General features: G+C 49.8%; 1 protein-coding gene across 1 annotated transcript in view; it reads left to right on the forward strand.

The window, feature by feature from the left end:
* Positions 1-1421: 1421 nt before the first annotated feature.
* Positions 1422-12935, forward strand: part of SYNDIG1 (synapse differentiation inducing 1) — an 85297-nt gene continuing 73783 nt past the window's right edge. The window contains exon 1 of the mRNA XM_065402127.1: positions 1422-1886. Within this exon, the coding sequence (XP_065258199.1) occupies positions 1422-1886 (465 nt within the window). The remainder of the gene's footprint in view (positions 1887-12935) is intronic.

Raw genomic sequence — 12935 nt, forward strand, 5'->3', positions numbered from 1 at the left:
CCTGCCTGTCGCGCCGCACACCGCCACGTTCCCTGCTGTTTCTCTTGGAACCTGATGTCTTGGCTCCATCAGCAGCGTGGGAGGACCTGAATCGACCTGTATGTCGTGCATGTCCTACCTGGCACACAGGGATTGCCACACTGGTCCATCTGGCCCCTTATCCTGTCTCTGATGGCCATCAGCACCAGCGGTTTCAGAGAGAGGCACAAGAAACCCTGCGTCATGGCTCTGTCCCTCTAATGGCGGTTCAATATGAGAGGTTACAAGCCTGCTACTGGCTGTGAGCTAACAGGCCTGGTGCTTTGGCTCAAGCCAAGTGGTAGCTGCTGTTGCTTTTAGGACAAGGGTTCCGTCCCCTCAGATGATCCACCCCCTGGTGTCATTGATAGGTGATGACCCATAGGGAGCTTTGAACTCCTCTGAAACTCAGGGCAGCTTACGGGGCCAGGGGGAGCACAGGATCCCTCCTAGCAAAGCCTCTCTCGCTGGCCCTGCGCCTGGCTGAAGCGTGTAGAAAGGGGCGGTGAGTCTTCGACACTCTCTGTGCGAACAGGGCAGGCCAGCTTCCAAGATGTGTGTTTTCTTCCCGTTCTTTGTTCATTTGACAGGGGAAGGTGCGGTGGATGCTCCTGGGCTTTTGTGCCATGAGTGTGGAATATCTCCTGAGGGTCAGTGCTCAGCTGAAATCCTCCTCTTGGCATGGCGCAGCCCAGTGCGAAAGCGTAAACCCCAGGCCGGCTCGGGCCCGTCGCTTGGGCGTTCCCTCTTGTTCGATGTGTTAAACTACAGGGGTTCTCAGACTTCATTGCACTGCGACCCCCTTCTGACAACAAAAACTACTACCCGACCCCGGGCGGGGGGCCCAAAGCCCCACTGCCCCAGGTGTGTGTGTGGGGGGGAGGTCAAAGGTGAAGCTCAAGAGCTTCAGCCCCAGGCAGGGGCCTGTAACCCGAGCCCCGTTGCCCAGGGGTGAAGCCCTTGAGCTTTGGCTTTGGCCCTGGGCAGTGGGGTTCGGGCTTCAGCCCCAGGCGCCAGCAAGTCGAACCAGCCTTGGCGACCCCATTAGAACGGGGTCCCGATCCACAGTTGAGAACCCCTGCGTTAAAGCCTTGCTTTAAAAGGACTCGGTTAGAAAAGGCCTGGGAAGTCCCCACTCCTGCTAGCTGTGGTGTGCACTTGGGGCTCTGGGTGGGCCGGGCGATCTCTCTGCATGGAGTGGCTGGCAGGATCGGGGCCTACATTGCTTCAGTCGTTACACCTGCTACCAGGTGTCGGATGCAGATTTGGGAGGTCCTGCTATTTAATTTTCATGTTAGTATTTATTTCACCCCCCCTCAGGAAAATGGGAGCCATTACTCCAGTGTGACCAGTGTTTCCGAGTGACCAGCTAAGATCCCTGTGGGAGGAAGGCGAAGAAAAACATGGATGGGCTCCTAGAACAGACCAGTGTGTTAATGCACAGTAAAATCGCTGAAGCTGGGAAAAAGAATGGCTTAATTAACACCAGGAACTTAATGGCGGAGAACAGAGATGGCCTGGTCTCCGTGTACCCAGCCCCACAGTACCAGAGCCACATTGTGGGGAACCTCGCTGCTCAAAGCAGGAGCGACCCGGTGCAGCAGCTGCTGGACCCCAATATGCTCCAACAGACCGTGGGGTCCCACTACCGCCCCAACATCATCCTCTACTCGGAGAACGTGCTGCGCTCCTGGGGGGAGAGCGTGAGCGCCGAGTGCTGTGAGACCACCTTCATTGAGGACCGCTCCCCCACTAAGGACAGCCTGGAGTACCCCGACAGCAAGTTCATCGACCTCTCCGCTGACGACATCAAGATCCACACCCTCTCCTATGACGTGGAGGAAGACGAGGATTTCCAGGAGCTGGAGGTCAGATATTGCATGTTGCCTGATCGGCGGGGGATGGGGGGGCGTTATTTCGAATGGTGTGGGAGGGGCATGATGCTCATTTCGAGGACTGGTGTGGCCCCGATCCGGCAAGGCACTTGAGCACACGCAGGACTGTAACTCGTCAGGTGAAACCTCCAGCCCCATTGAAGCCACAGGCAAAATTCACATTGACTTCAGTGGGGCCAGAATTTCACCCGTTCGCTTCAGTAGGGAGCCTCACAGGCTTACAGTGGTGCACATGCTTTGCTGGGCTGCGGCCTGGGTCGTCTTGCCTGGATCTGGCTACCCCTAATTGCCCTAAGAAGCGTGTCCACATAAGATGTTACTGTATTAACAGCCCTGAACCCCACAAAGTTCTAACTATGTTGGTTGATGCAGATGTTCCGAGTGAAGGTGAGTCCATAGCCTCACATGGTCCAAATAGAACCTAAGAGGCTAAATATTTCTTTATGTTGTTCCCTGGCCAGGGGATTTCTCCCTTCAAAAAGGGCCGGATGGGAAGAGTTTGCAAGCTTCCGTTTTCCCTAGGGCTAGCATTACCCTTTGATTGGCTCAGAGACATGCAGCAAAAGGCAGGAATGGTTTTTTCTTTGCTGTTTCTGTACCGATAGGGCAGGGAAAGGGGAATTCTTCACGGCCAGTTTAGTGGCCGCCATGCCGTCTTGGCTACTAACTCCACGCGAGAGACGTTGTCTTAGCAAGGTGTGCCAGAGGAGTTTCTGTAAGAACCCTGTCCTGCGGCGTTTGCCAGTCAGCTCTGGGGGCTGGGATTTTAGGAGAACAGATTGAGCAGCTGTCCCCTTCAAAGCCAGCTCTTCCACGTGGGGTTTGATGTAGAGAATTACAGTGGGTGTTTAATTGCATGATGCTGTTGTTGACACATCTGGCCCTAACTCCTGCTCCGAGAGCCCCTCCCTTTAGTTGAACTCAAACCAGCCAGGCCTCCTGAGGCCACCTGGAATTCCAGTGAGAGCATGGTGCGAGCTGCAGACTGCCCCTGGAGCCCACGTGCTGGGGGGATCAGTGGAGGGCCTGTGTGCACGCTGAATGGGCTTCTCCCTCTTGCACAGGGTTCTGTGGTCTTTAACAACCAAATATACAAGAGGAGCCCAGTCCAAACGTGCCCTGCTGTGGTCCGGGGGGCGCTTCCTGCTAAGTCTAATGGCTGTTCGATTGGGTCTGCGGAGGCGTGGTTCTGTAAAACCGGAGGCGCTTTCCCTCTTTGCTTTCAGAGGAGGTAGGAGAGACGCCCTCCTATCGCTGTAGGGAGCAGCGTCGGCTGGTGGCTCAGGCGCTGGGCTCAGGAGACCTGCATCCTGCTCCCATGTCTGCCCCCGACCTTCAATGTGACCTTGCAGCATTCTGTGCCCTGGTTAGATCGCCCAGCCTCTGGAGCCAGGCGCGTCTCACGCTCTGCGCACGGACAGCGCCTGGCACAACCCAGCCCCCATCTCAGTTGGGGGCTCCAGCTGCTACTCTTCTACCACAAAGAAAATTCTGCTGGGGGGGAGCTGGGCCAATTGCTGTATTAGGACAAGTGCTCCGAGCAGCCATGGGACGTCTTCACTTCGGGTCCTGGGTAGAGTTCGGGTCACCCCAGCTGGGGTGAGTAGCTCCAGGGGAAATGCACGGTGGAGGTGCCCGTCTGAGGAGAGAGCGGCAGGGAGTCTGCGTGTCTGAGAGAGGCGAGGAGGAATGTGTGTTGTGTGCAACAGGCACAATGGGGCCCTGGTCTCAGTCGAGGCCTCGAGCGCTGCTGTACTACAGCAAACACACAGCAATTGTCCCCCTGCCCCAAACAGGGACCCCGTCTCTCCACACCGCGTGTGGGGGTCTATTGTCTCGGTGCCGAGTGGGCACTGGGGCTGCGATAAGCGCTTGAACCCGGGCTGAGATGATGGCGCATGTGTGTGTGTGTGTGGGGGGAGTAGCTCCGTGCATGATCCCGCTAGCAAAGACACAGGGCTAGGCCCGTGCCAGGCCTGCAGCCTCACTGAGCCCACAGGCAGCTGGCTCGAAGCCAGAAGAGCGCTGCGTTAGCGCGGCTGGCTCTGCAGAATTGGCAGCCGCCGGTGGGAGCTGAACGCTTCGTGCCAAGCCAGCTCTGATAGCAATCGCAACACCCCGCACTGCTTAAGAGAGCCCCTGTCACGGAGCAGGGGCCCTGCTGACGGAAAGGGGATAGCAGGGGTCAGCATGAATGGGCTGCCTCGACCCACCGCGCCCGGATCAACCTGTTCATTGGGCCCCCCAGTGCAATAGCAACTGAGCACCTCAGAATCGACAGCGAAGGGAACCTCCCGGCACCCCTGTGAGAGAGCGAAGTGTTCCCGGCCTGAGACACAGAGAGGTTACGGCCCAGGCTCTCCAAAGGAGCTGGGTCCCTAGCTCCCAGCGAGTTCAATGGAACTCAGACGTCTCAGTAGCTTGGAGGGTAGGAGCCCCAGGTCAGAGTCTATGGCAGGCCCAGGACTTGAACACAGAGCCCTGATCTCTAGCCTTCTGCCTCAGCCCCACCCCCCATCTTCACAGCCGCTCCCATGTCTCGCCCCCTGCCTGCCCCCTCACGGTGCTCAGAATGTGACACCGAGAGGAAACCGCAAAGGGTGGGTCCCCTGGCATGGGAACATGCGGCCCAAACATGCCTCTCTGGGTGCGGCCCCTGCATCAGTGGCTGGAGGTTGCCACAGCGTGAATGAAGAAAACATTAGCGCAGCAGCTGCTGAGGCGGGGACTGAGCCGCGCTGGGTTGTTAATGACATACAAATGTCTCTGTCTAAAAGAAGAAACGGGCTTCTAAATGACACCGCAGGAGCCCTGCAGGCTCCCCGTGCTCATCCCCAGTTATTGGTGAGCGAAGGGGTCTCCCTCCTCCTGGTACTAAAACGGAGGAAGGGAAAAGGGTTTCATCCCACAGCTTCCCTGGCTGTGCCGCAGAGTTGTTAAGGCAGATCAGCAGTAAAGGGAAATGTGAGCAGAGATCCAAGTCTTTTTTTCATCAGCCTTTGGAGAGACGCAGAGAATTTGATCCTGCCATCCCGTATGCGCGGCACATCGCTGCGTATCTGGGAGAATCAGCTGCTGTGCCAAGAGACACTTGGATGTGAGTTGCATGGCCCAGTGCCCATTCAAGGCACAGATTTGCAAGGGAGGTGTTGTCTTCCCCACACATCTGCGTTGTGGCTTCTTTCTGGGCTAACCCCCAGCAGCAGACCCTTTCTAGGCGGGCCAATGTGTGACCTTGTCTACATGGGGAAGTTATACCGGTTTGAATTTACATTGGTTGTTAAACTGATTTAGCTAAATATTGAATCAACAATATTTAATAGGAAGTTTAATAGACAGCAGGTTTAAAACAAACAAAGGAAGTATTTCTTCACACAATGCACAGTCAACCTGTTTAACTCTTTGCCAGAGGATGTTGTGAAGGCCAAGACTATAACAGGGTTCAAAAAAGAACAAGATAAATTCAGGTCCATCAATGACTATTAGCCAGGGTGTGCAGGGATGGTGTCCCTAGCCTCTGTTTGCCAGAAGCTGGGAATGGGCAACAGGGGATGGATCACTTGATGATTTCCTCTTCTGTTCATTCCCTCTGGGGCGCCTGGCATTGGGCACTGTCAGAAGACAGGATATTGGGCTAGATGGACCATTGCTCTGACCCAGTTTGGCCGTTCTTATGTAACATTCAGAGGGGTAGCCGTGTTAGTCTGAATCTGTAAAAAGCAACAGAGGGTCCTGTGGCACCTTTAAGGCTTACAGAAGTATTGGGAGCATAAGCTTTCGTGGGTAAGAACCTCACTTCTTCAGATGCAAGTCATCTGAAGAAGTGAGGTTCTTACCCACGAAAGCTTATGCTCCCAATACTTCTGTTAGTTTTAAAGGTGCCACAGGACCCTCTGTTGCTTATGTAACATTGAATTTCATCTGTTGTTTTGTTGTCTAGTTACCCGGTTTAGTGAGATTCCTTTGTAACTCTTTGCAGTCTGCTTTGAACTTAACTATCTTGAGCATAGGCACCGACTTCCTCTCTACCCGGGAGGTGCTTGACACCTCCCACCTCCGCCCCAGGCCTGCCCCCACTCCACCCCTTCCGCCAAGGCCCCACACCACCTCTTCCTGCCCCCACCCTGCCTCTTTCCACCCCCTCCCCCAAGCGCACCCTGTCCCTGCTCCTCCCTCCTCCCCTCCCTGCAGCTAGGGTTGCCAATTTTGATTGGATGTATTCCTGGAGGTTTCATCACATAACATAATCTTTAATTAAAGATTAATCTTTAATTCCTGGAGACTCCCGGACAATCCTGGAGGGTTGGCAACCCTACCCCCAGCACCTCCTTCAAGGTGCAGAACAGCTGATCGTGGCGGGTGGGAGACGCTGGGAGGGAGGGGGTGGAGTTGATCAGCAGGGCTCTGGGGGGCAGGGGGTGCTTGGCTGCCAGTGGGTGCTAAGCACACGTTAATTTTTTTTTTTCATGGGCACCTATGATCTTGAGTAATTTTGTATTGTCTGCAAACCTCACTGCCACCTCACTGTTTACCCCTTTTTCCAGATCATTTGTGAATATGTTTAATAGGACTGGTCCCAGCACAGACCCCTGTGGGACCCCGCTATTTACCTCTCTCCATTGTGAGAACTGACCATTAATTCCTACCCTTTGTTTCCTATCTTTTAACCAGTTACTGATCCAGGAGAGGACCTTCCCTCTTATCCCATGGCAGCTTAGTTGGTTAAGAGCAAACTCAAAGGCTTTCTGAAAGTCCAAGTACATTATATCATATACATTATATCAGCTGGATCACCCTTGCTCACACGCTTGTTGGCACTCTCAAAGAATTCTAATAGACGGTGAGGCTTGATTTTCCCCTACAAAAGTCATGTTGACTATTCCCTAACATATTGTGTTCATTTATGTGTCTAATAATCCTGTTCTTTACGATAGTTTCAGACAATTTGACAGGTACTGAAGTTCAGCTTACCAGCCAGTAATTGCCAGGATCACCTCTGGAGGCATTTTTAAAAACTGGGTGTCACATTAGCTATCCTCCACTCATCTGGGACAGAGGCTGATTTAAGCTATACATTATGTACCACAGTTAGTAGTTCTGCAGTTTCATATTTGAGTTCCTTCAAAACTCTTGGGTGAATCCCATCTGGTCCTGGTGATTTATTACAGTTTAATTTATCAAATTCTTCCAAAACCTCCTCTGCTGACACCTCAATCTGGGACAGTTCCTCAGATTTGTCTCCTAAAAAGAATGGCTCAGGTGTGGGAATCTCCTACACATCCTCTGCAGTGAAGACTGGTGCAATGAATTCATTTAGTTTCTCTGCAAGGCCTTATCTTCCTTGAGTGCTCCCTTAGCACCCTGGTCGTCCAGTGGCCCCAAAGATTGTTTAGCAGGCTTCCTGCTTCTGATGTACTTAACAATATTTTACTGCTGGTTTTGGTGTCTTTTGCTAATCGATCTTCAAAGTCTTTCTTGGCCTGCCTAATTATACATTTTCACTCGACTGGCCAGAGTTTATGCTCCTTTCTATTTTCCACAGTAGGATCTGACATGCGTTTTTTAAAGGATGTCTTTTTGCCTCTTAATATCCTCTTTTTCTCTGTTGTTTAGCCATGGCGGTGGTGTATTTTTTTTATTTTTTTTTTAGGTCCTCTTACCCTTTTTTAATGTATTGATTAATTTTTATTTGGGGCATACATTTTAGTTTGAGCTTCTACTACGCTTTTTAAAAATAGTTTCCATGCAGTTTGTAGGCATTTCACCTTTGTGACTGTTCCTTTTAATTTCCATTTAACTGGCTTCCTCATTTTTGTGTAGTTTTTGAAGTTAAATGCTTCCAGTGGGTTTTTGAAGTTAAATGCTACTGCAGTGGGTTTCTTTGGTATTTCCACCCCCCCTGCACGGATGTTAAATTCAGTTACATTATGGTTGCTGTTACCGAGTGATTCAGCTATATTCCCCTCTTGGATCAGATCCTGTGCTCCATTTAGGACTAAATCAAGAATTGCCTTCCCCTTTGTGGGTTCCAGGACTAATTCCTCCAAGAAGCAGTTATTAATCGTGTCTAGAAATTTTATCTCTGCATCCTGTCCTGAGATGACATCCAGCCAGTCATAATGGGTATACTTGAAATCCCCCATTATTACTGAGTCTTCTGTTTTTGTTTCCTCTCTAATTTCCCTGAGCATTTCACAGTCATGGTCACCATCCTGGTCAGGTGGTGGGTAGTGTATCCCTGCTGCTATACTCCTATTATTCAAGCACAGAATTTTTCTCCATAGAGATTCTATGGTACAATTTGATTCGTTTAAGATTTGTACTACACCTCTACCCCGATATAACGCGACCCGATATAACACGAATTCGGATATAACACGGTAAAGCAGTGCTCCGGGGGGGCGGGGCCGCGCGCTCCGGTGGATCAAAGCAAGTTCGATACAACGCGGTTTCACCTATAACGCGGTAAGCTGTTTTGGCTCCCGAGGACAGCGTTATATCGGGGTAAAGGTGTATATTTGACTGTATGCTTTTTTTCACATATAATGCCACTCCCCCACCAGCACAACCTGCTGTGTCATTCCTGTATATTTTATAGCCTAGTATTATTATGTCCCATTGTTTATCCTCATTCCACCATGTTTCTTTAATACCTATTATATCAATATCCTCAGTGAATACCTGGCACTCAAGTTCACCCAGCTTAGTATTTAGACTTCTGTTTGCAGTGCTGTTGTAGCCATGTTGGTCTCAGGATATTAGAATGACAAGGTGGGGGAGGTAATTTTTAAAGGATGCATTTTTGCCTTAACAGCTTCTGTTACTCTGTTGTGTAGCCAAGGCGGCGTTTCTTTGGTCCGCTTACTGTTTGTGTTTTTTAATTAGGGTATACATTTAGTTTGAGCCTCTCTTATGCTGTTTTGAAATGGTTTCTCTGCATGTGACTGTTCCTTTTTAATATTGCTTCACCAACAGAAGTTGGTCCATTAAAAGATATGACCCAACCTACCTTGTCTCTCTATTTAGACTTCTAGCATTTGTAATAAGCACTTATAACATTTGTCAATATTTAGTTGTCTGCCTTCCTGTGATGTAATTGAATGGGACTCTCTTTCATTTGACTGTTTCTCTTGAGTTCCTGCCTGTACTTTGTCAACTTCTATCCTCTCCTCTTTGCTAGGACACAGATTATCCCCTTTAATAAATCCTCCCCTAAGGGGTGTCTCTGTCTGAACCATGTGCTCTTCTGCACTTGTCGACTTTCCCTCGGCCCTTAGTTTATAAACTCCTCTGTGACCTTTTTAATGTGAAATGCCAGCTATCTGGTTTCATTTGGGTTTGGGAGCCCATCCTTCCTGTATAGGCTTCTCCTTTCCCAAAAGGTTCCCCAGTTCCTACTAAACCTAAAACCCTCCTCCCTACACCATCGTCTCATCCACGCACTGAGACCCAGCAGTTCTGCCTGGCCCTGTGCATGGAGCTGGAAGTATTTCAGAGAATGCTACCATGGAGGTCCTGGACTTTAATCTCTTACCTGACAGCCTAAATTTGGCCTCCGGGTCCTCTCTCCTGTCCCTATGTCTCTGGTACCAACGATCACCGGTGCCTCCCCTGAACTGTACATAACTCTATCTAGATATCTCAAGAGGTCCGTAACCTTGCAGGCAGTTCTTTATGTCAGGGCTAATGGCTAGACAACCCATCAAATAAGGCTTCATTAAAATACTGCACCGGCTCCTTACTGAGGTATTCTTCTGCGGCTGGGCTGCTGTCTCTTCTCCAGGAGTATCATTCATCATACCCCACACACTCTGCTATGCCAACGTCTCAGTGACTAGCTTATTAAAGAAACCCAAGTTATTGATGAAATACAGGAGTGAGAGAGTGAATTATTCATACATAGAGCATAAGAGAATGGATTTGAGTTCTCGTGTTAAAAAAAAATCCTGCGATGTCTGAAATATTCTCTGTAAAATGAAAAAAAGAGAGAATGTTTAAGTGAGTAAAAACCGAAACCTGTTACATCTGTCTCAGTGCTTATGTGGCCCTTTTCTCCATCGTGTCTGAGTGCCCGGGACTCGCGCCTGGCTTTCCAGCCTCACAGCACTTCTGCGAGATAGAGCAGTGCTCTGATGGGGAACTGAGACCCGGGGAGGCTCAATAACTTGCCCAAGGTCATGTCAAGGGGAGTTTTGGGATTGATTTCAGTGAAGCCAGGATTTCACCCCGGTCTCTGTGTTAACAAACTCGACTTACTTTGTGGCGCCTACATGGAGGATGAAATGGTTAACGGGATTCCAAGGCCTCTTATGACTGAAGTCAGACTTGGATATTGATTCTAAAATTCCTGGCTGAGAGCTCAGGTTGTACAACATGTGCCCAGAACAAATGCCAGTGAAGGAGGTTTCTCCGTGGACAGGCTGGCGCATGCTAAAGCAATGTATGTTCCTTTGAGTGCAGCTACCGTGAAATACATACAGTCGGTTCTGCGGGGGGAGCCTTTTCATCCAATGTTGGGAAATGAATTGCCTTCCACCCTAACACAGTGATGAACTTCGTGCTGATATGGCTCAATAGTCCAGCAATGACTCTTCAGAGTGTGCAGAAAGCTGAATGGTCCAATTCTCATCTCAGATGCACAGAATCCCCTATTTTGGAAGAAACCCTATAGGGCTTGCACACGAGTGGGAGTTTAGACATAGGAAACAATAATGCAACATGTGCGTGAGATGGGAATCTGGTATTTAACAGACCTTTGCAGTTTCTATGGCATTTATGTGAGTTGAAGAATCTATCACAGGTATTTGTGTGCTCCCCATTGCTATAGTATTCATGCACCTCACAATCTTGAAGATATTTATCCTCAGAATGCCCCATGAAATAGGGAAGTGCTCTTAGCCCCATTGTACAGATGGGGAACTAAGGCACAGAGAGGCTAAGTGACTGGCCCAAGGTCTCTCTCACACAGTCTGTGACAGAGTAGGGACTTGAGCTCCCATCACCTGAGCACCAGACCAGCACCCTAACCACTGGATAAACTTCCTTTCTGGAATATTAATGCAAATGCAAACCTATGGGCCCAAGCCTGCAAACACACTTTACTCCCTGGCCTCGTCATGCTGCAGCCAAGCTATGCACGTGTGTACAGGTCTCTAGAATCTGACCCTATAGTAGAACCCCAAGTCCCAGAACAATGAACTCTCTCCTGGGTTTTCACTAGAAACCATACTGTTTTCAGGGGTCTAGAACTTAGCTGTAACAGCTGCTTCTTGTCAGTCAGTGTCTGAGGTGAGAAATGGATTTTTTTTTTCTTCGATACAGTTTGCATTCAGTCCACTTCATCTTTTTATTTCCTTCGTTAGTGGAAACCAAACTGGTATTTTTTTTCTTCCTTCTTTCTTTGATTTCAGATGCAAGTTTGGGAATTCTCCATCCAGAAACTAGCTTTGATGTTTGAAATGCATGTTTGCAAGGTGCCAACTCCCATGTGCAGTAGAGCTTTGAGGTTGTATTTGTCTCTCCATTTAAAACAAATGACCTATTAACATTAACAAAAGCACCTGGGGTAACAGCAATTCCTGGACACTGTGGTACTGACCCGATCATACAACTTTTGTGGCCTGACCCAGGTTCAGTGACGTCCTTCCCCATTTACCCTCCCCGCCACCCCAGTTGCATAGAACAGTGCGAAGTGTGTTGTGAGCAAAGCAAAATCAAAACAGCAAGTTTTCCTGGGATGTTCAAAGGGGCCCAACTCCCATGGGACTGTCAATGGCAATTTAGGGCCCTTTGAAACCCCCCAACCTTAGTTCTCAGCACTTTGAGGTCTGCAGCCATCCTTCTCTCCTGCAGGAGCAAGTTCTATAATGTAAGTGTAGGCCCGGCAGATGTTCTGCGTCCCACATGCGCTGGCCTTGGGGAAATGTTCATCATTCTAGTGGATCGTAGCTGGCGGGGGAGGGGCTTTAGTGTGGGAAAGGGAATAATCTGTTACAGGCAGAACAGACAGATTGAGAAGCTCAGGTCAGACCCCCTCCCCACGTTCCATGATTCGACTATGTAGGCGATTAATTAACAGGCTGCACTAGTTATGTTTTATTTGCATTTGATTTTTTTCCCCCCTGAAAGGAAATATGTTAATAGAGCTCTGTCAAGCCGTAGGGATATTAACACTTGTTAGCCATGCATGAGGCTTGGGGCTAATTTTCACTTGTCTCTTTACCAGCCTTCCTCTGAGTCACACTTACTACACCTGGGGTCCAGACATAGAATCATAGAATATCAGGGTTGGAAGGGACCTCAGGAGGTCATCTAGTCCAACCCCCTGCTCAAAGCAGGACCAATCCCCAACTAAATCATCCCAGCCAGGGCTTTGTCAAGCCTGACCTTAAAAACCTCCAAGGAAGGAGACTCCACCACCTCCCTAGGTAACGCATTCCAGTGCTTCACCACCCTCCTAGTGAAATAGTGTTTCCTAATATCCAACCTAGACCTCCCCCACTGCAACTTGAGACCATTGCTCCTTGTTCTGTCATCTGGTACCACTGAGAACAGCCTAGATCCATCCTCTTTGGAACCCCCTTTCAGATAGTTGAAGGCTGCTATCAAATCCCCCCCCCCCCTCATTCTTCTCTTCTGTAGACTAAATAAGCCCAGTTCCCTCAGCTTCTCCTCATAAGTCATGTGCCCCAGTCCCCTGATCATTTTCGTTGCCCTCTGCTGGACACTCTCCAATTTGTTCACATCCCTTCTGTAGTCAGGGCCCCAAAACTGGACACAATACTCCAGATGTGGCCTCACCAGTGCCAAATAGAGGGGAATTATCACCTCCCTCGATCTGCTGGCAATGCTCCTACTAATGCAGCCCAATATGCCATTAGCCTTCTTGGCAACAAGGGCACACTGCTGACTCGTATCCAGCTTCTCGTCCACTGTAATCCCCAGGTCCTTTTCTGCAGAACTGCTGCTTAGCCAGTCGGTCCCCAGCCTGTAGCCGTGCATGGGATTCTTCAGTCCTAAGTG

This window comes from Emys orbicularis, chromosome 3 (genome assembly GCF_028017835.1).
Source record: "Emys orbicularis isolate rEmyOrb1 chromosome 3, rEmyOrb1.hap1, whole genome shotgun sequence".
NCBI classification, from domain to species: domain Eukaryota; kingdom Metazoa; phylum Chordata; order Testudines; family Emydidae; genus Emys; species Emys orbicularis.